At 39.5% G+C, this 27,038-nt stretch overlaps 2 protein-coding genes across 3 annotated transcripts in view; one reads left to right on the top strand and one right to left on the bottom strand.

The window, feature by feature from the left end:
* Nucleotides 1–299: 299 nt before the first annotated feature.
* Nucleotides 300–791, top strand: SMIM15 (small integral membrane protein 15; the record flags this gene model as incomplete). Its single annotated transcript, XM_080370979.1, has 1 exon — nucleotides 300–791. The coding sequence occupies one exon, from the start codon at nucleotides 300–302 to the stop codon at nucleotides 522–524; it is 225 nt and encodes a 74-aa protein (XP_080227105.1). The 3' UTR covers nucleotides 525–791.
* A 4,193-nt stretch (nucleotides 792–4,984) lies between these two features.
* The window catches only part of NDUFAF2 (NADH:ubiquinone oxidoreductase complex assembly factor 2), a 68,828-nt gene continuing 46,774 nt past the window's right edge, over nucleotides 4,985–27,038 (bottom strand). For both annotated transcript variants that reach the window (XM_080370977.1, XM_080370978.1), the window contains 3 exons: nucleotides 26,040–26,129; nucleotides 17,228–17,268; nucleotides 4,985–5,349 (listed from right to left, as the gene is read on the bottom strand). In XM_080370977.1, coding sequence (XP_080227103.1) covers nucleotides 5,092–5,349; nucleotides 17,228–17,268; nucleotides 26,040–26,129 — 389 coding nt within the window. In that variant the 3' untranslated portion in view covers nucleotides 4,985–5,091. The remainder of the gene's footprint in view (nucleotides 5,350–17,227; nucleotides 17,269–26,039; nucleotides 26,130–27,038) is intronic.

Genomic DNA, 27,038 nt, shown 5'->3' with positions numbered 1-27,038 from the left:
CCTCCCCCCACCCCTGTACCGTTTTTTTCTTGGTAAGTATCTGAGGCGCTGTTGGATGAAATGCCTAGTTATTTTGTAAACAACACTTTAAGATAAGGTCAACGCTCTGTAGTATGCTTTCACACACTGCACACTTCTTTTAACTTTAGCCAAAATGGCCTTCCTCTTTAATAATGAAAGATGATGCTTTATATTAAAATGGTAATTGCTGTGTATGTGTGCTTTATTTTACTGAATTCTCGGATTTCTATTTTTTTTTTATTATTCTGTAGTATTTTCCCAATAGAAAACCAGAAAAAATGTTTGATATTAAGGCTTGGGCTGAATACATTGTGGAGTGGGCTGCAAAGGACCCATACGGCTTTCTTACTACAGTGATCTTGGGACTTACACCATTGTTCATAATTAGTGCAGCACTTTCGTGGAAGCTTGCAAAAATGATTGAGGCCAGGGAGCGAGAGCAAAAGAAGAAACAGAAACGCCAAGAGAATATTGCAAAAGCAAAGCGAACAAAGAAGGATTAAATGGGCAAAAAAAGGCTTTCCTTTGGCAAAGAATCCACTTTTTCAATGGAAAACTTGTTCATTTTGTGTTGCAGCTGTCCTTTGCTACTTGATCATTTTATTTCTTGAAGTATGAAATTTTATCCCTTTGATGTATTTTTTCTGCCTAGATGATTTGTGTTAAAAGTTTTCCCAAGTGACACTTGTTACAGTCATTTAATTTACTACTTGTGTTCTGGTGCAGGTTGCTTTGCTAAATTTGCATGTTAAATTAAAAAAATAATCTGTTGGGTGGCTCTGGAGGTAGATAATTTTTTTCCTTAGATGAGTTATGACTTAACAGTTGTCTTAAAATTGTCAAATTATGGGGAAGATGTGAATGATAAACTGGAATTGCAGAAAGGGAAGCCTTGGTACATCTTCAGGAGAGCTGCAGAGATAAGCTACCTTCAGAGATAGGTTGCAAACCTTACTGATCTCCTCTAAGGACACTGCGTATGAGGTTCATTCAGCTGTGTGCCCACAGGGGCTGCTGTAACGTCTCTGACAGTGGGGCCTGTCTGCAAAAAGAATGTACTTGAGTTTTTCCTGCTTTCTGAACCACCAGCTCTGAAGAGTCTTCAAATTCTCTAGGAGACTGCTTGTCTGTTCTCATTACCATCATTTGTCTTAAGCCACTCATGTTCTACAAAATACACTGTTATGTTGTTTTCCCTAACGATGACTTGTAACTGAATGGTCCCTGCCTTCGGAAACTTTTTATGCCTCAAAATTAGCCATAAATGGGGTGAGACCAAAAGTCCCAGGTGGCCTAGTGTTGTGTGTCCTAGTGACCTACAGCAAGTGGCTGTGGGGAAGTACAGGATGAGGACGTGCATGCTGGCGACAGTAGTTATTCATACTTGCTAGCCTTCTGGCTATCTTTGATGTAGGACCTTCTGAAAATAGGTGGGATCTTTGTTCTTATGGCCCTTGAAACTCTGCTGCCTTCCAGGTTGCAAAATGCTGGCATGCTGGAAATAAGTCCAAGTTGGGTTTGCGTTGTAAAAATGCCAAAATTATTTAACCTTAATTCCAATTCATGTTTTTCTAACAAAAGTGATTAATTTTTCAAAGCCTAATTTTTATTAATACTCTAGTTCTACAGAGCTTGTGGCTCTTAAGGTTTTAGACTTCGTGCATGTATTTCTAAAGAGCAGCACAGAGTTGTGCTTTCTGGCAACTCTTCATCATGTTTAAAAATAAAACCTTAAAAGTAATACCATTCAAATGAGATCTGTGGAGCTGGCTGGCACCAAGGGGGATTAGGAGTGGGTATTCTTAACTGAAATAAAAGTAAATGTGAATTATTGTTGATTCCTCTTTCAACTTTGTTGGTCAAAGCAAGCATTACTAGAATATGACATTTTTGCATTTTATAAATACATGGCATTAAGTCTCCGTGTTTTCTATCAAGTGTTGTCAAATGTGTATGTGTTCTGTCTTTAATACCTGCATATCTTAAAACACATGGTGGAGAACTGGTGAGGCATGCACTGCATAAATAAATTTGATACTTTTTTCAAGAAAATTTGTGGTCTTGATTTTGACGTGAAGTTCCTGATGTACTAACAAACCGAGAAGGACTAGTTGGGGATGTGAGGGTTGGGGGCAGCCTTGGCTGCAGTGACCATGGGATGGTGGAGTTGAGGATCCTGCATGGAGGAAGCAGGGCAGTAAGTAGGATTGCAACCCTGGACTTCAGGAGAGCTAACTTTAGCCTCTTCAAGGACCTGCTTGGAGGAATCCCGTGGGTTAGGGCTGTAGAAGGTGTGGGGATCCGATAGAGCTGGCTAAAATTCAAGCATCGCTTCCTCCAAGCTCAAGGTCGGGGCATCCCTGTGAGCAAGAAATCAAGCAGAGGGGGCAGGAGGCCGGAGGCCTCCATGGATAAGCCAGGAGCTTCTGGCAAACCTCAAAACAGAAGGGAGTTTGTGGGATATGGAAAAAGGGATGGCACTTGGGAGGAATATAGAAATGTTGTCAGAACATGTAGAAGGCTAAGGTCTGTTTCGGATTAAATCTGGTGAGAGAGGTGAAGGACAACAAGAAGGGCTTCTTCCAAGTGTCTCAGCAGGAAAAGGATGACTGGGGAAAATGTGTGCCTGCTGCCGAATGAGGTGGGAGCCCTTGTGATGAAGGACACAGAAGGTGGAGTGACTGAATGCTGCCTTTGCTCCAGTTTTTACTGCCAAGGGTGGCTCTTGGGTATCCCAGGCCTTGTAGGCAAGAGAGAAAGTCTGGAGAAAGGAAGACTTTCCCTTGGAAGCTTGACACCAACACCCATGGGCCGTGATGGGACCCACCTCTCAGTGCTGAGGGAGCTGGCAGATGTTGCTGCTAAGCCACTCTCCATCATCTTTGAAGGTCATGGAGGACAGGAGAGGTGCTGGAGGACTGGTGGAAAGCCAGTGTCACTCCAGTCTTCCAGAAGGGCAGGATGGGAGACCCAGGAAGCTACAGGCCGGTCAGTCTCACCTCCATCCCTGGAAAGGTGATGGAACAGCTCAGCCTGGAGGTCATCTCAAAACCTGTGGAGGAAAAGAAGGTTATCACTAGTCAAGAGGGGGTCACCAAGGGGAAATCATGACTGACCAACATAATAACTTTCTATGGTGGATTGACTGGCTGGCTAGATGAGGGGAGAGAGGTGGATGTTGTCTGCTTTGACCTCAGCAAGGCTTTTGGCACTGTCTCCCATAACATCCTCACAGGTAAGCACAGGCAGTGTGTGGGTAGGATGGGTGGACAGAGAGGTGGATGGAGAACTGGCTGAACTCAGAGCTCGGAGGGTTGTGACCAGCGGTGCAGAGTCTGGCTGGAGGTCTGTAGCTCACGGTGTTCCCCAGGGGTCAGTACTGGGTCCAGTCCTGGTCAACTTACTCATCAGTGACCTGGATGAAGGGACTGAGTGTCCCCTCGGCGGGTTTGCTGATGATACAGAGCTGGGAGCAGGGGCTGATACCCCAGCAGGCTGCGCTGCCATTCAGCGAGACCTGGACAGGCTGGAGAGTTGGGTGGGGAGGAACCTGATGAAGTTCAGCAGAGGCAAGTGTAGGGTCCTGCACCTGGGGAGGGACAACCCCACGCACCAGCACAGGCTGGGGCTGACCTGCTGGAAGGCAGCTCTGCGGAGAAGGGCCTGGGAGTGCTGGAGCACAGCAAGGTGCCCATGAGCCAGCAGTGTGCCCTGGTGGCCAAGGCGGCCAGTGGGATCCTGGGGGGCATTAGGGGAACGTGGCCAGCAGGTCGAGGGAGGTGATCCTCCCCTCTGCTCTGCCCTGATGAGGCTGTAGCTGGAGTGCTGTGTCCAGTTCTGGGCTCCCCAGTTCAAGAGGGACAGGGAACTACTGGAGAGGGTCCAGCGAGGGCTACAGAGATGGTGAGGGGGCTGGAGCATCTCCCTTCTGAGGAAAGGCTGAGGGACCTGGGCCTGCTTAGCCTGGAGAAGAGAAGACTGAGAGGGGACCTTATCAATGTCCACAAATATCTGAAGGGTGAGTGTGAAGAGGCTGGGGCCAGACTCTTTTCAGTGGTGCCCAGTGACAGGACAAGAGGCAATGGGCACAAACTGCAACACAGGAAGTTCCACCAGAATATAAGGCAGAACGTCCTTACCTTGAGGGTGACCGAGCACTGGAACAGGCTGCCCAGAGAGGCTGTGGAGTCTCCTTCTCTGGAGACATTCAATACTTGCCTAGACGCAATGCTGTGCAACCTGCTGCAGGTGAACCTGCTGTAGCAGGGGGTTGCACTAGGTGATCTCCAGGGGTCCCTTCCAACCCTGACCACCCTGTGATTCTCAAATATCATCTCAAAGCAAGTAATCTGCACAAGTTTATGTATCTAAACTATGGCCCAACAGATCTAATTATTTAGGGAAGTTCCACCATGCACCAGAAATAGTTTTTTTACTATTTCAGTAAGTAACTGAAGTATTTTAATAATTTAATAACTTTTAATATTTTTAATATTAATGACAGTGTCATGTGTTGATTGTTTTCTTCAATCTATGTTACAAGAATGTCTCTCAGATCAATACATTGCATACTCAGTGTAGTGTCATAGTCATTCCTGTCAACAAAATAGTTTTCCATCCACTTGCCAGAGGAAAGCACGCTGGCAGTTCCAAGGGAATTAAGCATTCTAAAGTATCTTACACTGATGCCTAGGTTTGGGAAAATTTAAGTGTACTGATCAACTAGAATTTATTACATCAAAACCAATTCTAAATATAAATTAATCTTCAAGGAAAAATTGTTGAGAGCTGCTTAAAAAAAGTTACCTAGAAAACCTTCTACCTGTGATTTCAAGAGTAACTGATGAATAGCAACTGTCAAAAATAAACTTGCTTAATAACACACCCTGTTTTTCACTAAATTCAAACATTTTACAGTAGTTTGTCATGATTAAGTCTATTTCAACAGTTCTGTAAAAAGAAATTAAACTGCTTTAGTATTACTTTATTGAACACTCACTTATACATAATAGCTGTTCATGTTGTCTGTCAAAATATTTACCATTACTAATATCTGTACATTACAACTGTTTATTTATTATGACTACTGCCACTGCCTGGTGGCATCCAGGAGCCCGGCTGAAAGGTATTTGCAGTGCTCATTGGATCTTGCGAAGGCTCCTTCTTTCCGTAGTAAGGGGCAGATGCGTGGCCTTTAACCTGAGTATGAGCTGGTTCAGCAACAAGTCCTTCCTTGTATTCCTTGGCCTGAAGCAGCTTATCCTTTTCGGACACATCTTTGATTTTCTGTTTCATTTCTTCTCTATAACTTTCATTCTTAAGAATCTCCTAAAAATACAGTAGAAAGATAATTAGATAAATCAATAGTAAATGCAATACACAATGCTGGAATAAAGCACTGTCCTGGTTTCAGCTAGGACAGAGATAATTTTCTTCTTAATAGCTGGTGCAGTGCTGTGTTTTGGATTTGGGAAGAGAATAGTGTTGATAAACTGATATTTTTAGGTGTTTCTAGGTAACGTTTATACTAAGTCGAGGACTTTTCAGCTTCTCACGCCCTGCCAGTGAGAGGGCTGGAGGGGCACAAGAAGCTGGGAGGCAGCAGAGCCAGGACAGCTGACCTGAACCAGCCAAAGAGATATTCCATACCGTATGACATCAGGTTCAGTATATAAACTGGCGGCAGCTGGCTGGCAGGGCAGAGTCGCTGCTTAGGGCCTGACTGGGCATCAGTCAGCAGGTAGTAGCACAATTGTATTATGCATAATTTGTTTTGTGTTTTTTTTCCTTCTTCCTTTTTTTGTTTTTGTTTGGGGTTTTCCCCCCTTAGAGTTTTATTTCTCTCTTTTTGTTATCTCCCTTTCCATTACAATTGTTAACTTTATTTTATTTCAATTATTAAACTGTTCTTATCTCAACCCATGCATCTCTTCCCCATCCCACTGCAGGGAGGGTGTTGGTTAGCAAGCAGCTGTGTGGTACTGAGTCGCTGGCTGGGATTAAGCCACAACAAACACAGTAAACAGTCATCGTTTTTCTTAATTTTATAATCTGAATTTTCAGGCACATAGGTAAAAAAAAAGTGGCAAAATTAATTGTTTTTCTACAACCACAATTTCAGCCCTAGTTCAGAATGTTCTTAGTGTTCTGGTCATGTTGAAGCAAAACTGCATTGTGGTGTACCAGTTTTACTATTCTGTTGGATCAAGAAGGGAAAGAAATTAAACGCAATCATCAATGAATGTGAAAATGCATTAAGAACAAGCCTACCTTTTACGTTGTTTTCTAAGTAGGACCTACTTCTATACAGCTATTTATCACTCCCATCCCTTCCTTGAACTCACTATGCCTGTGACGTTAGGTATCTGTGCCCCAGGGTGCAGTTTTTGAAGAAACAGTTCTGCAACTTCGACTCTGCCAGTACATCAGCCGAAGCCATGCAAGATTAATAAATAAACAAAATAATAACAAAAAACCCCACACCCTAGGAGAGAACTGAAACCACTGAGATGGTACTAGCAACTCAGAAGAAAAAACAACAGGGCAGGGGGAGGCATAACAATCCCTAAGGGAAACCCTGACCTAGAGACTTGGAAGACACTCAGTAAGGCCAAGGACCAGCCTGGTCTGAGAAACAAGGGAGGCCAATACAGTCTCAGCTGATGACTGATGAGATTATTCACCAGCAAAGGTGAACTGGACATTGTGATGTGAACTGGACTATTCATAACACTGCTTTTGTGAGCTGTATGTTAACTCTAGGTATCCACCAGGTGTATTACCCAAAATAAATGCACTGCATTTGTAACAGGTGTAAAGTCTTACCTACTGCCTCTGTACAGGTGAAAAAATAAAAGTGATCTGCTTTTAGAGGTTTACCCCCACCTCTGATAAACTGAAGCAACTGTATGATGCATGATCCTACTCCTACTGTGCAGCCAAAATATCCACCCAGGACATTCATTCAGAAAAGGCTCGTACAGCTTGTTGATTTAGCTTTGTGAAGCTCGGTACTGAAACATGGCTGGATACAGGTTAACCTAGAAATTCACTAATAAAAATGACCTGAACTGGGATTTGGCTGCTTCCGCTGATAAATGCTGAAGCTATTAGCTGAAGCAAGTGCAATTACTGGCTTGTCCACAGGTAAAATAGAAAAACAGCTGTTAGTAGACCATGCCATCTTGTTTAGAGTAAAACTACAAAGAACCCCCAAAGTAAAAACAACCCCCCCTGAAAAACACTGAAATTTGGTTTTTATCTGTTAGCATGTGTTTCCTATGATGGAAAGGATGATCTGCAAATTTTGCTAACATGACCTCTCTATGCGTTTGTCAGGGCAGATAGTGGAAAGTATTAGAAACAAAAGCAGAAAGGCGATACAAATTATTATAACACTTTGGACACGAATACAAATTACCTGCAACCAACACAATGTCATGAGGAAGCTGATAATATCCACATTTAGATTGGGATACAGGAGGAAAAAAGGCTGAACACTTTCTCCAGATCACAAGTATATGGAAGAGCTAAGGAGAAACTAGACCAGTACACTTCTCTTTGAGCAGAAGACCAAGCCATAATTTTAGAAATGGCATTAAAATACATGTGATACTGCCAAGAGTTGACATAGCAAGTACATGAAGATTTAAGAAAATTTTAAAAGGCAGTATTTAAAGACAACCTTATCTTAGAGATACCATAAAAACTAACACCTTTTTCTTAGTCCTTAGTTGCCTCTATACTTAAATTCACAGATGCACAGAGCAGAGGCAAAACACTTCGCATGCATATATAGCATGAAAATACACAAGCAGGACACACGCGACTTTGCAGGCTGAAGTGAAGGAAAAAATTCTATACTCAAATAAAAATACTGCTAAGCATAGCAAGGTCAAATTTTCAAGTCAGTATAGCAAAACCTCATTATAACATCTCTCAATTCCATCCTTGTTTACCACATGCCCGTATAAATCTACCATGACCTTATTGATTTCAAGGGGATTAGTCCTACAGTGGTTGTATTACCCCACTACTAAGAAATAAGGTCATATACCTTTGTGCTATCTGAAGACTGCATCATAGTGTCTGCTCAAACAGCCTGAAATGATTTATTAAAATACGAATGTAATTCACTTATGAACAGCTACTTGCTAACATCAAATCTCTTTCAGTGATCACTTTAACAAAGTTATCTTAGTCAGATACTAGCAGCTGTAACTAAATTCCAAATGCTCCAAGTCCATTTAAAATGTTAATGTATAACTGTCATCTGCTTTTCAGACTCAAGTAAGGCTCTTTTCACCAGCTTTCACTGGCCAACATACAGTTGTGATCTAGTAAAATAACCATGCTGATCTTGAAAAAGCATTCTTGCACTTTTAAAGGATCTCATATTGTCACTGCTTTACTTTTTCTGAACAAACTAGCAGCTTTACAAAATAAATAAAATTTGTTCCTCCTAGCAGGAAAATGTCATAAATATAAAAGATTTCTCTAAGACTCGTTTATTGCTTCAGCTGGGGTCTTGCTCAATAGTGGCTAGCCTTTATTGAACACTTCTTGCTAGTCTTCTCCACAGGCACCTGCAGCACCTCCTGAACCCCACAATCTGAGGAATTTCTCCTCTCCTTCCTCCTACTTCCTTACTGTTTCCCTCTCAGCCCTCCAGTCAGTCATCAGTTATCACACCACTCGATTCTCACGGAGTGTTTTCAATCCCAAAGGCAAAGGACAACCCAAACTTGTGAACAAGCAGCTCTAAGGATGCAGGTTGTTAGGTTAGACACACCGGACCAATGTAATGATGCCCAAGAGGGAACGTTTAAAGGTTATTTTAACAGTGGTACTTGGTTTGGTTTTGTTCCTTCCAGATGACTTTCAAAAGTTTTATTTATTATTAATTTTGAGCAAGATGTCACATTTCATTTCAGATACATTTGTATTTTGATTAAATTAAAAATAGCTTCTTTATGCTGTCTTAGAAACCATTCCAACTTCCTAAGTTATCTTAATTACATACATTGTTATAATAAGTTATCTTAATAACATACATTGAAATACGCCTGATTTCTCTTCATCTGAAAAGGGTTAACTAACCATTATTTGATGTCAGAACTGAGAAACATCTAACAGATTAACGGTCGTTTGAACTGTACAGACACTACATATTCATAGAATACTTGCTCGCATTTTGGTGTCTAGATTGAATGTTTTATGTTTAATCATTAATGAACTTGAACAGTTAGCAAAAATTTAAAAAATGACAAATGGAACAGGAAAAAATCTGTTTTGGAACAGTATTAAAAAAGATGCATGTTACAAGACAATTTATCACATCATAATTTTTTTTTCACTGACAAATTAACTAGAAATCCAGCAATGTGCTAGAAGTTAATTCACCTGTTTTTATAATATCACCAAACTGGTTAACTAAACTCTGTGTTCCAGTTTGACAAGTTAAATAGGCAAGATGAAATAGTCTGATATTACATCATATTTCAAGAGCAGGAGGCAGAGAGAGGACCTCATCACTGGAAAGCACTGAATGTTCTGATGCAGAGCAGGCCTTGTCAACTTAGCAGCTCAGCACGAGCTCCTCAGTGCCAGGTTGGGAATAACATACTAAATGAAGGGCTGTGTCGGTGCATGGCAAAAACAGACGAGCAGCTTGAGTAAGAAAGGCATATCTGGCTTTGCCAAAATAATTATTTAAATCAAGCACTAAGCCAACTGACTGCTAATTTTGTGAAGAACATGCATACTAAATATCTTTAGATGAAGGCAGTTTGTGCGTTTTGCGTTCCTGTAAAGAGGCGCAGTTAAGCTTTAAAGCCCTCCACAATTAATGTGTGCTAAACCAATGTATTGATTACAAATATATGTACAAATATATGCTTTGACAACAGCCCGATATTTAGTTTTAAATGTAGTGCTAATACCACATTTACTACCAAGTTAAATCAGTTAATACTAATTCTAACTCACAGGAATTTTTGTTTAAATCAATTTACAAAGAAGCAATGCTAACTACTACTAAATTACTAAATTTCTACTTCTGAGCTACAGGATCTCTGGCAGGACATAGTCTTTATGGCAGCACAGTGTAGCAAACTTATTTGGCAAGAACATGTAATGACTGGCAAAAGGAAGAGAAAAGGCAGAGACACTAGAACGTAAGGCAACTCGTCAACCCATTAAGTCAGTAAGAGTTTGTGCCTGAATTATTTTTATAAGACTGCAAAGATTTTTATACAGAACTACATATACATTCAAGGTCACAGATGAAACTCTGTAGAAGCAGCAAAATCACAAACTAGCCTGGCACCACTGCACTCTGCCCTGAATAAAGGGCAATGCACTGCCTTGATGCCCACAGAGCAAACAAGGAACTGTAGCTGTGACTCAGTCCCAGTTTGGTCCTTGCTTTCCCCTTACTCTACATATGATGTAATCTGTACCAGCCTTTTTCCTGGTACATGTTACTTCTCCCTCCACCCCCGTTCAGCTGTGCTGACAATGAATTAGGAGACTGAGCCAATGCTCCATGCGCTCCCTCCCACACGGAGAGGAGCACCAGAGCAGCACCACCTCCCTCCCCTACAGCCTTGGGATCTGCAGCATAGGCAAACTGTTGCTTTGATCCTCTTCTGTGGAGGCTGACAAGCACCCATGTTTCAAACTCGAGGAGAAAGTTAAAGTGAACAAGAGGGAAAAACTCTAAAAGATGATGGTTTCTTCAAGCTCTCAATTTTTATATATATATATATATATATATAGTGACTTCTCTGACCACTCCCTTTTATTTAGACCTCTGTAGCTCAGCTCTTTATATTGTCAGATTTTACTGCCCTTTCTTTCACACTCAGTCATAATTCTCCCTGGAATCATGCATAATTTATGATGCAAAAACTATTCAGTGCAAGCCAAGTCATTTTAATCTGTCCCAAATTATCAATCCTGCTTGCAATCCCGGACAGCAATGGTGGCAAATATTTTGCTCAGAGCACTGCTTATCCCTGTGCTTTCTAGTAGCATTTCCCAGAACTGTAAATCATATTCTGCAGCTTTTTGTGGCTTCAGGAGCAAAATACTTATTTGCTAAGCCCTATTCTCCATGCAAGAATGTACAGTCTCTATGTCAGAACACGCATTTTACAACTTCTCAACTGAAGTATCTGAAAGAAAACAGAAGCAGAAGTATAATGTACAATCCCAGCAGTGCCAAATAATTTTTCTAAACTGTATCTCATTCTGGTTAAAGGAACACTAATTCTGTGTAAAGTAACCTCCATGACTGAACCTAGTTTTGATCATACCATCTCTCAAATAAATAATACTTATGATCAAATAAATGGGAAAAGTGGGTATGTATTGTAGCAACCAAACAGAACGTAATTTTAATGTAATCATTCAGGGTAGGGAGGAGGGAGAAACACCCATTGAAACCATAACCTTATTACAACTCACTGAAGTATATTTTTCCTCCCTTGACAAGGAGTTTGTCAAAACAGGTAACTATGGAAATGCTAGAAATAGTTCAAAAGAAGACAGGGGTTGTCACAAAAAGTTTCTTTTTTTAACATTTCACCTTCTATCCAACTGCGCAATTCAGAAGCCATCGAATTTTATTACTGTGAAACAAGTACGTAATGCCTCAGGAAAGCAGTCATTTGCTGTTGGTTTCAGGTTTTTTGTGGGTCGCCCCCCCCCCCCCCCCCCTTCCAAACTATTTTCAGGCTCTTGGCGCTAATTAAAGGAACACACAATTCTACTTTACTTCCCATGAAATATTAACATATGTACACATGTATAGAAAGCAACAGTGAGGTTTCCATTCAAACTGAAAATACTTGCAGTTATGCAGCCCTGTGTGCACTACAGAGGAAGCAGCATGTAGCTTAACAGTCAAGTGACTTCTGGTACAAAGATCTGGGTTCACAGAACAGCATTACTGTAGGTACACATCTAGCAATTGCAGGATATCACATTGGCAGGTTCAGAGAGAAACCACATTTCTCCCTGTACCAGTTTCTCTAGACATTGCCATGAGAACCTTCTCAGGTTTTCAGTCACGCATTTTCTGGCTCCCCAAGACACCCTGTAACTTTATTTCTACTTCCATTCTACAAACACGGCCATAAAGAATATCACATTACCCAGGAAACGCTTGAAACTCAGGACTTTGTCAGAAGTAGTGCATAGTAGCTACAAGGTCTGTTATGGGAAAATCCTACAGTTAGACTTCTAAATACATTCAGGTCCCTTATGTTACAGACAGTAGGAATCTTTAAAAGCCCCTACAAATCTGATAACCTCCAAAATCAGAAATAAAATAGAAGTTAGGCACAGAAAGGCTTAAAAACTTGCTATATGCCTGATACTTTTAAGGTTTGCTACACCCTCAAAAATACACCTTAGTTCTGTCCAGGTTTGGAAGCTGAAGACACAATGTATCTTGGACACTAGATAGCTAAACCAATGTAGATAGGACTCCACCTGGCTGTGTGGTGGAAAACCTGGCTGTGTGTTACATATGCACTGATCACATAAAGATGAGACACAGATAGATATAGACACTCCACTGAAACAAGCACCATCACCAAAGCTTATAACCATCTTACGTATGCAGCCACTATCTCAGTTAGGAGCTGCACCAACAGAAAATTAATTTCATTAGTATACATAATGCTGTCTGAAATTTTAAATAAAGTATTCTTTTATGTGTGACCCAGAACGAAAACAGGAGATGTAGAATGCAGCAAGCCTTGTGAATGCCATGCAAATTTGCCTATCAACAAAGTGCTGAGAAGTCTCAGAAGTTCTTAGCAGAGCTTTGCTTGAAATTCAGGAAGGTGCAAAAGAAGAGTGAGATATACCCACAGTAGTCCTACAGGTGTTACATTGTTTAACATCTTTTGAATTTGGGGAATTCTGTTGTGGTGATGGAATAGCAACATAATCCCCAAAAAAGGAGTCTTGAATAGCAGGATTTCCCCCCTGCCTCTCCAGAACATTTTTTCTTTCCTTTGCAACCAGGTGTGAAAGATCCAAAACATAAAGATGCCATGTGAAGTAAGGAGTGAAATCTGTAGCCAGAAGGAAAACTGGGGGTTAGGAGTGTATGCGAGACAGCACATTTCCATTTAACTTACAACCTAATTGATGAGCCATACTGAAAGTGGACTATGGCTTAAAGATTGGAAGGGAACAGTCAAAGAAATAACTTGCATGGACGGAACACCACCCCTATAAAACAACTGCTATGTACCAAGACGACTTTTGTTAATAAATTCTGACAACACTAATGCTTAGCAGGTAAACTAACTTGCATGTAAAGTGATAAATTATTAAGCCTGCTTCCACAAAACAGCATTTGATTAAAAGTATTTTAATATTTGTAGTCTTTAAAACATTTTCATTAATTTAAAACTGTAAGCTCTCTAGACAAGGATTCAATTCCTATTTGCCCCAAAACATGCTACATGCATCTAGTTTGCTACATACACAACAACGAAATGTAATAGTCTAGTTCATTATTCATCACTTGTTAAATTGGTTAAAATATAATTTACAGCTGCACAGTAATAAAGGTAACAACAAATTTTCCTCAGCCAACCATACATTACCATACACATTATATACAAAGGGACAGAGGACAGAATGCTATAGTCATGCAAAAAAAAAAATATATACAAGCTCATATTCTCATCTGTTATAAAGCAGAATGTTTATATACACACGCATGCCTACACTGGGTGCAGATGTGATCCAAAACTCTATCAAGACGGACTCTCTGATTACCATAGGAACAGAGTATGTTCAAGCTTAAGATAAGAAACAACTTGGTCTGCATTCATTTGAGAAGTTATCACCCTCATCATAACTGAGTTGAGACTTGGCATATTTCAAGCTGTAATAAAATCAAAAGGCAACCAACTGTTTCCAGTATCCCAGAAGCCGGTTTTTAAAACCCAAGGCTTCCAGCCACTAACATGCCTTAAGTTACTGGTCAAATTAGAAATAACCAAGGCAATGAGCAGCATTCTTGGGTCATGATTAGCCCAGTACACAGAAGTTCAAGTGACGTCCTCCAAAAATAGGGAAAACGCAGTGAGGGAACAGGCAGGAAAGAAACTGTTAAGTATGTGAAATACTTAGCATTGAACAAGTTGTCTTGTGAAGTCACTGGAGTATTCTTCCATTAAAGAAACAGAATCCAAAGAAAAAGAGATGTAAAGCAGTATCTTCAGTGAGAAAATGAAAGCTCTATAATGGGGGGGGGGGGGGAGGGGGGAAGATCAGCTAGGCATTTGCGGAAGAAAGAATGGCCTGAACCCAAAAGAGTATCTAGTCTTAAGAATATCATCGACAGATTTAGCTGGTGTCATGACTCTGTTGCTGTGACCAATGTTAAGAAGGACAACACACGTTCATTCTCACTTAAGTGACTGACACGTCATAATGATTATGAATGACATTTGTTGGCCTACAGTATTCACCAAGCCACCGGTTCCCCAAATGTGGTCAGCAGTGCTGTCAGTAAGATCAGTAAGATCCAGCTGATTTGTGAAGCCATCTCTCTGCAATAATTTCAGTTAAAGTTTGATGGTAGAGCATATCATGATACCTGATAGCCTGAGCAGGCTGGTAATCTCTATCACCCACAGCTGAGAGCTGAATGAAAGATAAGTTGGACAAACATAAAAAAACCCAAACATAAATACTAAAGGGGTATGGTGGGCAAACAGAGCAGAGAAGGGGAATAGAAATTTTAATAAACTTTAACATATGAAATTTGATACTAGAAAGAAGAAAAAGATGATGTGCAAAAGACAGGAAAAAAAGGAAAGGCACCCCAAAAAAAGCAGTATTACAGACCACAAAGGTAGGAACGTAGGCACAGCTCCAGAAGCTTATGGTTTAGGAACTGTAATGCTGTTTTGCAGTGTTGAAATATGATGTTGACAGCAAAATGTCATTAAAGCAAAAATGCAAAATTTGTGAGCTTTGCATCTTTTTTCAGAAATAGTCTAGTCTCATGAGAAAAATGTGAGAGAACAAAGAGATTTGTTATATGGGGTTTCAACATGAAATATGGTCACAAATATTCCCTCATTCCATAGCTGTCAAACCCCAGTTTACCATATCAGCATTACTGTCAAAAAGGGAATATAAGACAGAATAGCAGCTAGTAAAGTTCATGTAGCTAAAGCACTAAAGCAAATCAGTCCTACAAACAGGGACCAAACAATACTCTAGCTGTACTTCACTAGTATAATTATACTGCAGTATCATTATAAATATAAGGGGCTTTGGTGTAACAGTTTCACATCAGGAGAAAAGTATATCATGTGTATCACCTTAAACTAATACAGAAAAAAAATTACTTAAGTTGCGTTGTCACATACTTAAAATGTGACTGCAGCATGATTTTTAAAATACTAGTATGGATTTCTAACGTACATATGTTTGAACTACCTTTCCTTATACAGGAGAAAACAAGAGATTCCTTGAAAGAAAAAGATTACTACTTTTCAAATTCCTGGTATATCACTTCTCTCTGTTAAGGTCAATGCGCAGCCCTGCAGGTAAAGTACCTAGCTGCTAAATTATTTTTTAGATCTATTACCTCATGAAACTGAAGTTATAAGCAGTCCTGTAACTCTGAATGTATCATTACTCCCAATAATCTTCCACTCTCAATACGTTGCTTTTTCTGGAAGGTAAAATACTTAACACTACAGATCCACAGTTCTCTCACCTCAGGGGACTTCTTGCTTCCTATTTTGAAACAGAAACAACAAATCCAGCACCAGGAGGAGCTTTACTGCACCAATTCCAAAACCAAGGCTGCATGTGTTCTCTGGAGCAGGTTGTCTTAGCACAATTATGACAGTCTGGCTCATGGAAATGATAGGACAAAAGATATGCAACACTCCCCATCTTCAAGTATCACGAGATGGTAATTTCAACAACAGAAGTTGTATGTGTACAGTTAGTATGAGTCGGAAGTACTTAACAGAGATAGGTTCAAGCTTAGAGAGAACAACAGCTGTAGTACCACTTCTGCACAAGTAACTGTGGGCTGGGGGGTGGGAATGAAAAAAAACATAAAAAAATCACACTTAATACTTCCTCAAATGTTAATGCTAAGAAAAGTGTGTTAATTTGCTTTAAATCCTAAAAAGCTTTGAGGATAAATTAAACTTCTGCCTTTCATGGATGTATTATAGTCCTTACTATCCATAAAACCTCAGTGGCAAGTGAAAAACACAGGCAGAGAGAATTAGTTGAAAAGCTCCGAGTTGCATGGGAGCTCATTTCAACGAGTTACAGCTTGCAAACATCAGCTGACAAGCTTCCCCAGGTCATCTTAACAACACAGGCAGGCAGGACAACTTTTCACAAACCAGTATATTCCAGATCGCAGTGACCAAATCTTTGGCTACAGCATGCCAGCATAGCTTCAAATGAATTCAACATGGTTATTCCTACTGATGCAAGTCAAGTACCTGCCTCTGTGGGTGTCGATTTGAATCCTCTGCAGTAAACCATGCCTCATCTACTCATTCCTAGCTGGTGCTTAGCAACTTGCAATACAATTCCAGGACAAGTAGTGTATACCTGTGCGTCTGTATACACAGGTCAACAGTCAAACTTGTTCCACTCTTTGCTAACTCATCAGCATAACAGACTGTGGGATATTGCCCTGCTTCATTTTGTTAGAAACCACTTTACTCTCCCATCTTATCAGCATTGTAAAATGTTAGTGCCATTTGTTTTCCTATACTGATGAATCCACTGGCAACTGGATTTGAAATCGCATTTTAATGTCAACCACCATGAAAAAACCCTTGCATTAATACAGAGAGCGTCTATTTTAAAAACTCACAGCAATTATTTTCGAATTTGTTTAGTTACACTCTTGAATGGCCATGATCACCTTAAAGAACTTACATAGATCATCTTAAAGCATTCACATCGATAAAAATAAGAGCTAAAGAACACTGCAGCTTATATTTCCATTTGTTTTTCTTTTTCCTAAGTGTTAGATATCCAGTCTGTGTATAATTTCATCAATTAGGCAAGCAACATACTAAATTCTCCCCCAGAAGTGACCAGTTACCACACAGATGAGTCCACTATAAATTATTGTAGTTTCATTACAACAATTGAACATTGGAAGACACTTAATCTGTCTCACCTCAATGGTGGGAGGATCCTTTCTTCTTTTTCTTATCCATGCTGCAAAAGAAATAAAAATCAAATGTATTATTTCAAAGATTTTTAGAACTCAAAATTACACTGAATTTGTAACAGAAAGCAAATGTTTACACACACACACACACACAAAAAAAAAAACTACAGCAGAATTTGCTACAACCTGGCAAGCTGTATCATTTCCCAAAACATAAAGATGTCCTGTGTCAATCTCAGTCCTTACAGAAAGAAGGGGTGTGGGGGTAGGGTGGGAAATTACCTCAGTGAGGAGACCTTGGGCACAGTTTACTTACCACCCTGGCTGCCAAAACAGGGCTTAAAAAGCAGGGCTTATGGCCCTGGCCTGTTACTGAGCTTGCTATACAGAGCTGAGCCTCACCCTGAGAAAACAACAGGATGACCGCTTGAAAAGTATAAAAAGCCTTTGAACACTCTGGAGAAAAAGGGTGTCTGTATATGCCTCATGCATTTTTAAAGCCAAACCCCTATTTATGTCAGCACCAACCAGAACTCCTTTACAAGGATGCAAGACAGCTCCAAACCCGACTGCAGGGCTGCAGAGCCCTGACTGCACCGTGTCCCATGGCTGCATGGGACCACCCACTGTGTCCAGGGGGAAGTAAGTACTGCAGCTGAGGGGAGGCTCCCCCCACCTCAGTCAGTTCATGCTGAAAAAGACAGCAGAGGAATGAAAGCAGTGGCAATGACAATTGTCCTGTGGCTCAGGCTTTCCACTACGAACCAAAACCAATAGACTTACGCCCCCTCCCATTGCAGACACTGAGAGTTCGTGTGGCACTGACTGGAGGCAGCAATCCAAAGGGACCCTGCTGCAGACAGAGAAGCATCACTCCATCGGGGGTCTTCATTCAGTCAGTAAATTATTAAAGATAGTTCCAGCTATTACAGGCATTACTTAGACACACAGGTCACCTGATTGTGAACAAGGTGATATCCATCACTTTAAGAGTATCACTACCACAAGCATTTTTTCATGCCCTTTCAAGCCACACAACTGGTAAGTACTGGGTTGTATATTTTGTAGACGTTTGTCTTTTCTGCTCATGTTTTTCAAATGACTGAGTAGCAGAATGCAAGTGGCCAGTAATGAACAGAAGGACAAACATAAGGAAAGCCAGTTCCACGTGCCAAGACATGGCAAAATGTTCTTTTGTACACTTGTTCAGAAAATTAGGACTTTTGTTATTGTGCTTGAAAATTAGAGCAAAAATGACATCTTCGTTTTCGCCCAAATTCCTGGTCTGACCTGTAGCTGTCAATAAGTTTCAGAAATGCTTTAAGAAGGAACTACTCCAAATTTTAATTTTCGAATACCATCTGTGCTGTGTTTTGAGGGAAACTAGGGAATGAGTCAGCAAGTCCAAAACATTAAAAGCCACACAGAGTTACAACGTCACCTCACTGCTGAAAATGCAATTACACATAGAGTGAAACACTAACACCACTCTGCTTCAGCAGCACTACAAAAGTGGCTTTAGGAAGAATAGCTTCCCATTGAAATTAGAAAAGAATTAAGAGAGGCAAAATGGCATTATATAGCTTGGAATTTAGCCTTGATGGCAAGGCCAACAGCTCAAGGTTAATGGTAGAATACCTGTAGTGATACAAAGCAAGGTATCACTTCTGGTTCTTGTCTATCAGATGACACTTTCTGAAAATGTGGTCTTTTAAACACCGTTCTCAAACATCTTTTCTTAAAAGCAGTTCTTGCCAGCTCTTCTAAGCAGTCTTTTGGTCCTAACAAAGATTAGACCCAAATTTTCCATTGTAAAGAAGTGACTGAGCACTGAACAGTCAAGATCACCCTTTCTGCAAAAGTTTTATGTTAGTGGAAGGAAAACCAGCCCATTATGATAATCCAAAATACAATTAAGAGATTTTCTATTAAATCTGTAAAACTAGAAAACATTTTGTATGTACTTGTAGCACTTTTAAACCTCTAGATTTTACGAGGGTTTCCAAATGCAAGATCAGACTAAACTGGCATGACTGACACTTCTCAGCTGGCAGCCTTGCAGACACTCTTTGTAAAAGGAGCAACGACAGTATTAGATGAAGTCACGGCACATGAGACTTCTCCTCCTGACAGAAGTCATCTTTGTCTGTACTTAGCAACAGTTCCAACACCAACCAGGAAAGCAAGAAAGTGGTAGAGCTGACAGGTATAGTGAAGTATATATACTAGGCACTAACCAATAAAAGATACAGCTGGGAAAAAAAAGGAAAATGAGTAGTTAAAAATGTTTCATAAAAAATTAAGTTTTAAACCTTCAGAATTAAAGGGATTACTTTCAACAAAGTATCATCTTTTGCCTTGCCATGCCTTGTTTCTGTCACATGGAAGTACGGTACCCAGTGGTTTCAATTCCACAGATCTCAGCACCTAAAAATTTTTCTTTTTTTTTTTTTTAAATTGCTGGTATTAAGAAAATACTGAAAAAAGACACCAGCTGCATTTTAAGTTCAAGTGATTACAATTAGTAATTCTTAAAGCAAAATTCTTAAAATTTGAAATCCTACAAAAATAAAGCTGTAGTTAGAAACTACTGCTGAAATATAATCTTTACAGTAGATTTTCTTTCAGTAGCAGATGGGACTTTTAGACAGTTCATTGATTAATTATTTTCAGATGAATGGAATGCTTCTATTAAGAGATTTTATCATTTAATTAGCTGCCTCGATTTAACATGCCACAGACAGAACAGTGGAGGGTAAAACAATGACATATGTCCTGTGAACAGAAGCTGTGAAGTAAGGAACACTACACAACATGCTTTCATTCACTAATAGATCTCAATTAGTACCAACACTCAAAAGCAACAAAACAATCCTTAATTTAGGAATATTTCTTATACCAAACATTCCATTATGAGACTGTATCTATTTAATAACAAAAATAATGCACACAGAAGTTGCCATGTTCCTCTCCAGCTATAGCAAGCATTTGAATGCATGGTTTTACAGGAGATATCGACCTTCCTTCTAATAAATGTCAGAACTACAAATCTGTTTCAGTTTAACTCTAAATAAAACTTGCTCACACAAAGCATTTCCCAAATTACTACAAGTAAATTCATTTTAACATCTCCAATGAGCTGCACTAGAAAATCATTATTTAATGAAAGATTCCTTCACCACTATGTAGCTGAGGGAGAAATACGTAACAAAATTTACTAAAATCTCTTTATAGCCATAAAATGAAGTTAGTTAGTTTTAATAGATAATATTCCCTGTGTGCAAATCCATTTCTGAAATACTCTATGTAAAGCACAGCTCAAGATACAAGATTAAAAGCAAGAAAATATCATCTGATTTGAGTATATTTTAGTATACTGTACTTTAGTGTCTAATAGTTTTATCAGTCTTTCAAAAGCAATCACTTGACCACTCCTCAGTCTTTGGGGAGAAGAATAGAAGGACTCAAATGTATTTAGTCCCCACCAGTTTTGAGGTGGTTTTCTTTCAGACAGAAAATTTAAAAATCCTTCAATTTTTTTTAAGTTATCAAAAATATCTTGAGCATCCAACACAAGATTCAGAAACCCACCAACACCTCATAACTCAGGCATAAGAGAAATTCATGGTAACAGGTAAAGGAAAAAGGAATGTATACAAACATAAAACCAGCGATTTACTTCTGAGTTAGCACTAACTTTAACAAAATCCAAGTAGAAGGTATCTTGAAATTAAGACATTTTGCATTCTTTTTAAAAAATATAGTCAGTGTACCTAATTTAGCAAAGGAAAAGCTCTCCCACCTTTCTTTGTGCTCTTCATTACATTTTTAGTCAATGCAGGTTTAAAATACTGAACCAATTTACACGACAGTTAAATACTTGTTGAAATAAGGCAGGTAGGCGCCTTATTACATATTATTTGAACACCATATGCACAAATGCATTCACTTTTAATTAAAAAGTGTCCAGTGACAGTTACAGCTAGAGAAGATTTCCATATGAACACCCCCGTTCCCTACATTAACAAACCAAAATGCCCTCACCATTGTCAGCCAAGATGTTCTAAACCTGGTGAAGTAGAGAAGGTAACATGTATGTACTGACTGCAACCAAAGTCCCCCAAAGCTTTGGCAAAGTGAATCATTGCCTCCATTTCAAAATCATTACGCTGCTGCTTCTAATTTTATCTGGATGACAATTCCTGCATTCTGTACTCACAGTAATGCTACTTCTGTCTGAAAGGAATTTTCTAAGACAGCCAGACATTTTCTACCTTGAGACCCTCGAATTCTTTCATCAGCACTCATTTGCATTCTTATTAGTATGCATGAGATTTTCATTGAACTTTAAGACTCCTACTAGCACTTAAAACACTGTAATGAGTGTAAAAGTGAGCCTGCAAATTAAGATTCCCATTAATCACTAAATGTTACCAGGAAAGGAAAAAAACAAAACCAAAAAAAACCCCACACTAGGAATGGATGGGCAATAAAATGCTGCATGAAGCATGCAATCTCATGAATATTTATAGGTACATAAAAATACTGATCTCCTCTCAGGAGCACTGTTGACAAGTCTTTAGGAGGTAAACCACACATTCTACAGTAGGTGAACATTCAGAACTAACATTACAGAAACTTTATCTGTTGTGTGCATCCTTATTGCCTAGGGAAAAGAGACATATGCACTCCCACTTCATAATAAAACAAGTGGCACCTGAACAAAACTAGGTAATATTGTGTGTAAGTATTATGTTCTAAATTCAAAACTACAGTACAAAAGGAAAAATACTTTTGGATTTTTAAAATTAAAATCAACTTAATTTTCTGCGTACAAATAGCTAAGAGTAAGGATAACACAAGGTATTATGATTCTATTCTCTGAATATTGAGCATGTTTCAATTTTAAAAAAGCCTCAATGGACATTCAGGATTTTTGGAAAATTCGCAGGTCTGAGAACTTAGGAAATCTAATCCTGTGGAGCACTTAAAACTAACACCTCCAAGAGAAAAATTCCAGGCAAACCCTTCAGAAGTAAGCCCTCTCTGTCTTGTATTCAGTAAACCCTCAGGACTAACACACAAATATCCTCTCCAGAGCCTGAGCAACAGTTTGCACAGACTGAGTCTGTAATCTGGACGATTGGTTTTTCTACTTATTTTATAGCTTTCTATTTAGTCTCAGTTATATCAATACACGTTTATAACTTGATAAACACAGCATCAAAATCAGCCACTTAGTTTACCAGCTGTCCATGCTGATGCCTTAGATAAACAATGAGACTTAATTCAGACCCTCTTCAAATTTCACTGCAGTCTGGTCCCACTCCTTAAACAAACCTTTGTCGCTGGTTTTGTGGAAGTTCTCCTTAGATAACTCATGCCCCGAAGCACTTCCAGGGACAGTACTTTTATTCATTTTGGTCACAAGAGGTTTCTTTTCTAGTCACACAGCACTGATGTAGGGAAACAAGGAGAAGGAAAAGGTGCTGGAATGACATCTTTTAAATCAGGTGGCCGTTAAGGATTATCCACAAACCAAAAAACTGAGTCCTGACAGAACAAAGATAGCACAGGAGCACAGGTAAAGCAGCTCTCTGCAGGTCCCAAGAAAAAGAGGAAATAAGGCAACAAACTTCAGCACAGTCCCTGAAGTGAAAAGCTTGAGAAGGCTATGCAAGGAGACTGCTATTGCTGAACTAGCCAAAACTGAAGCAGAGAGGCCAAAGATGTCAAAGTGCATACACAGGATTTGGAGAGCAGGCCCCTGGAGATGTAAGCATGTGCCGAGCAGAGAGGGTTTACAACACTCAATATCCATAAAATTTCCAAGAGAAAACAGAAATAAGAAATATATAGCCTTCTAACCTTGTATTTAGTCTTTCACTGTTCAGAGAAAACAGCAAGTATTTTAGAATCCTTCTGCAAAGTCTCAGACTATTTGCTGGAATGATCACCATCCATGGCAGCATGAATTATAAAATGAACACCCACAGAAAGAATGCACTGGGAAATTGTCAAGAGTCTGGACAGGAGATAGAGATTGAAAGTTCAGCACAGGTCCTGTGGGCCTGGAAAACTTTTAGATCAATTTTAAAGAGGAAAAAGTAGGGAGAGAATTGTAATGAGCCTTTCAGCAAAGTGTGTCTAAAAACCTTGAATTAAACCGTTCCCACTCAGATAACTGGCTTCTATAGTATTATTTGAACTCTGCTCTTTCCATTCTTTCACATTTCTTATTCATTGAGAATTTTGCATTTTACAGGAGGCAGAAAAAAAGTAGTAATGAACTTCAGAGCAGCCCACATCCGTAATTCGCACCCCAATATACAGCAAAGGCACAATAGTTCTTTGAACAGCCTCTATACCAACAGCAGAAGTACCAGGTTTGGCTTTTTAAAATTACGTTATACTTCCACAAAACTGTTTGTAATATTGAAATTGGCACTGGACAAAAAAAAAAATTACAGGTTAGTCTTTTGTGTAATTTCCATGCTTTATTTGTCACAAACATGCACTACACACCCACTCTGCTTAAGGAATACATAGGGGAAGAAGGATGCATGTATCTTTTCTTTCTCTTTCCAGACCAATTCAGTACTTAAGAGGGAAAGGCTGTTACCTATCTGCATACTGTATTTTCCTTTTCTCTGTGAATCCTTTCTTTTCGGTGCTGACAAAATCTCCAAGAAAAAAAAAATGCAGTTACAAAGATGAGGAAGTTAAGCATTAAAAGTGTAAATGCAGCTCATAGAAATGGGAATGGTCAATTTTCTTTTCTTTAAAAAACCCTGAATAAGATGCCTTGACTTGCAAAAGTGCATCAACGGTCTGGCAGCTGCATCTATTTAGGCAAGTCCATACTGCAGGGTACCTGTCCCTTGACTCCAAGGTCCCTGCACTGATGCCAAAAGCATCCTTCCAAACAGCTGTACCCGCCCATACACCATACTATCAAGTCACACGGATTTGTGCTAAGGCTTCTGAAAAGAGATACGGTGCAGGCACCTTAGTGCTACACTGACTGCAGCAGTCCTAGGGAACAGGTTCATACAGCAAGTTGGTTGAACCAGTCTAGGCCCTTTGTGAAAGGGTGACTAGCTCACACCCACCTGAGACAGTCTGACTGTCCATGTTATTTCCTGTTAATTCCAGCAAAGTGCAGGTAGAGACTACTGGATTGCATTTTTTGACTCTGAACAGGCAGCAGCAGGTCTTAGATTAGAATACATTCACAGCAGAGCAGTTACCTGAGGCTTTATACGTGCTTCTCAATATTTATCGTGCAGAGTGATTGAATGACAGTCACACAGGCCTTAGAAGACCAGCAGTGGCTGGAGAACTTTTGGATGAACTTCAAATAGTTGGATTAGGTAGATACCATTTCAAGCACCAGATGATTTAGTAAGGACAAGCCTACCAGGCTGCTGCTCTTCTTTGGAGGATGTCTATCTTGGACTGGTAAAGAACTAGGAGCAACAAGATTAAGATGTACCAGCCAACTGTGGGTACTGCCGCAGTAGAAGACAGAAGCTGTTGATACTGTGGCTTTGTCACAGTTGGCAAATGCTGCTAATAGGGTTGAAACAACTTTGAGAAACTTTTAGCTGTTAATATTAGCCTTAGTTGATCACAAATAAAAATCATAGGAATCGGTGTAATGACAATGATAAAATGCAAGATGGGAACGTTTCATCTCTCTCTACTAACTCCATGAAGGTATATAAGGGGACCAAAGTTTTCTCTTAGCTCAGTACCATCTCCCTCAGGGGCAAACAGTGAGTGCAAAGGGAAGAGAATGAGGTAAAGCAAATAAATATATTGCAATATTTCTTCAAAACACACTGTAGCCTCTATTAATTTGCAGCTCATTGACAAATTATATCACAGTAACGTCTGTGTCTGGGAAGGCTTTTTCTTCCACAAATTCTTTTAATCACTTTTTGAATCCATGCAAACTTCCAAGCAAGCAGAAATTCAAGGACAAGGAATTCCACAGTTTAACTACACACTGCTTGAAATTTAAGTTTGTTTACTTAAAACCTACCAACTTCTGGGAGATGCTGAGATACTATTCTCCCCCAGAATATGCTGAATGATGGGTAGACTCTATCTACTATTTCAGGGGTTCCTTGCTTATGCTTTAGAGTCCTGGATTTTAAGCCACACTTAACTCCAGCTCCTACAGCCTCAAGGACCATTATATTCTGCCTCTCTGCATTCTCTTTCTCCAAGGGCTGCTCAGCTAATCCCAAGGAACCTCTCCAGCCTCCCTAAATTTCTTTCTATGTCCAAAATTTGCAGACAAAACTTTCATCAATAGAAGTGGGAAAAAATGGTTAATTACTAACAGGTTCTTCAACTCCCTACAAGATGGTGCAAGTAAGAGTGTAGGAAACCAAATGCCACTGTAAAAAAACCCAAAAAACCCCATCACTGTGCCACCAATAATGCAACTGACCTACAAATTAACACTGCCGTGAAGGCATAATTAGGAACTTTAACACATTTAGGTTTGGTTATGCTACCAGCTCCCCCCTCAGGCACAAATATTTTCCCATTTAAGAGGAGAAAGTCATGATCAAACAGGCTTTATTTACATTTTTTATTAAATACTGTTTTCCTAAACAAAATTTATCCTATTTTTAAAGGGGTTGCTTTAAGAATTCACAATAGCTATGCTTTTTAAACAAAAGCCTGCATTGCTCAATGTGAAAGGTAACAGACAACCTATTCACATAATCAGGCTTTCCATTAAAAATACCAAACGGCAATGGCAAAATTATTTTAAAATAAAACAAAAATATTCAAGATTTACCTTCCCATTCTGTTGGAAAATCACCCATTTCATACCGATATGCTTCACTATTTATTGCTTCTACAAATCTTCTTTCTGGTATAATCTGCCCTATAACAGAAAAAAAAAAAAGAAAAAAGAAAAGGCAATTAAATATATTTTTATATAATATTTAAATTACTGGTTGTATTATTGTTTTGAAAGAACTGTGCTTATTAACACAAGTGCAATGTTGTCTACAGGGTAAAAATGAAGGACTAAAATACTGAGAAAATTATTACCATTTCGGTATCAATTTGAAATTATATGTTTTAGTAAATTTAACAAAAGCTTGCATGTTCTATAGTTGACTGGGATTATTAATGACAAATATATTTCAGCTCAAGTCATCCACCTTAGCATATCCCTCCTTTAAAGAATGCTTCTCTGAAGACCTGCCAATCATTTTTCCATCAACTGTTTTTTCCCTTAACCTGCGAATCTTCCATACCATTGCTGGTGAGGGATCAGAAACTCAATGCTGTTCTCAAGTCAAAACCCAGCACTGAAAGTTCACTGGTGAGCTCTGCAAAGCAGTCAGGCCATATCATCTCCGGTCACTGGCAACTACTCTGTGCATGTAAGCCTTTTCATATATGCTTGCAAACTTGAGTATTTTCCATGTTAAAAACAAAAAAACACGGTAGGTAGCTCTATCAGGGAATTTAGTATATTGAAAGGGAAGCTGGAGCCAGCGTGGAGAATCTGCACCTATATCCCATACACAGATTCTATTACTGCCGAAGAGGAAGAACTAAGGTTCAACAAGTGACGCAGCACACAGCAGACTTGACTGTCAGATATCATGCTACTGTACAGAGAAACAGTATTTTAATTTGCTTTTTAAATTAGCCGATACTGGGAAGACATGCAAGTTCACCATCCCTCACAGCAAAAAAATCCTAACAACATTCCCCAGGCTTTTTCTCCCTGCTTCTTCCCCCTCCTAGGAGGCTGGTACCGAGAAATTTGACATTTTGA

Source organism: Falco punctatus, assembly GCF_963210335.1.
Source record: "Falco punctatus genome assembly, chromosome: Z".
In the NCBI taxonomy this organism is placed as follows: Eukaryota; Metazoa; Chordata; class Aves; order Falconiformes; family Falconidae; genus Falco; species Falco punctatus.
This window is presented reverse-complemented; position numbering and strand designations above follow the sequence as displayed.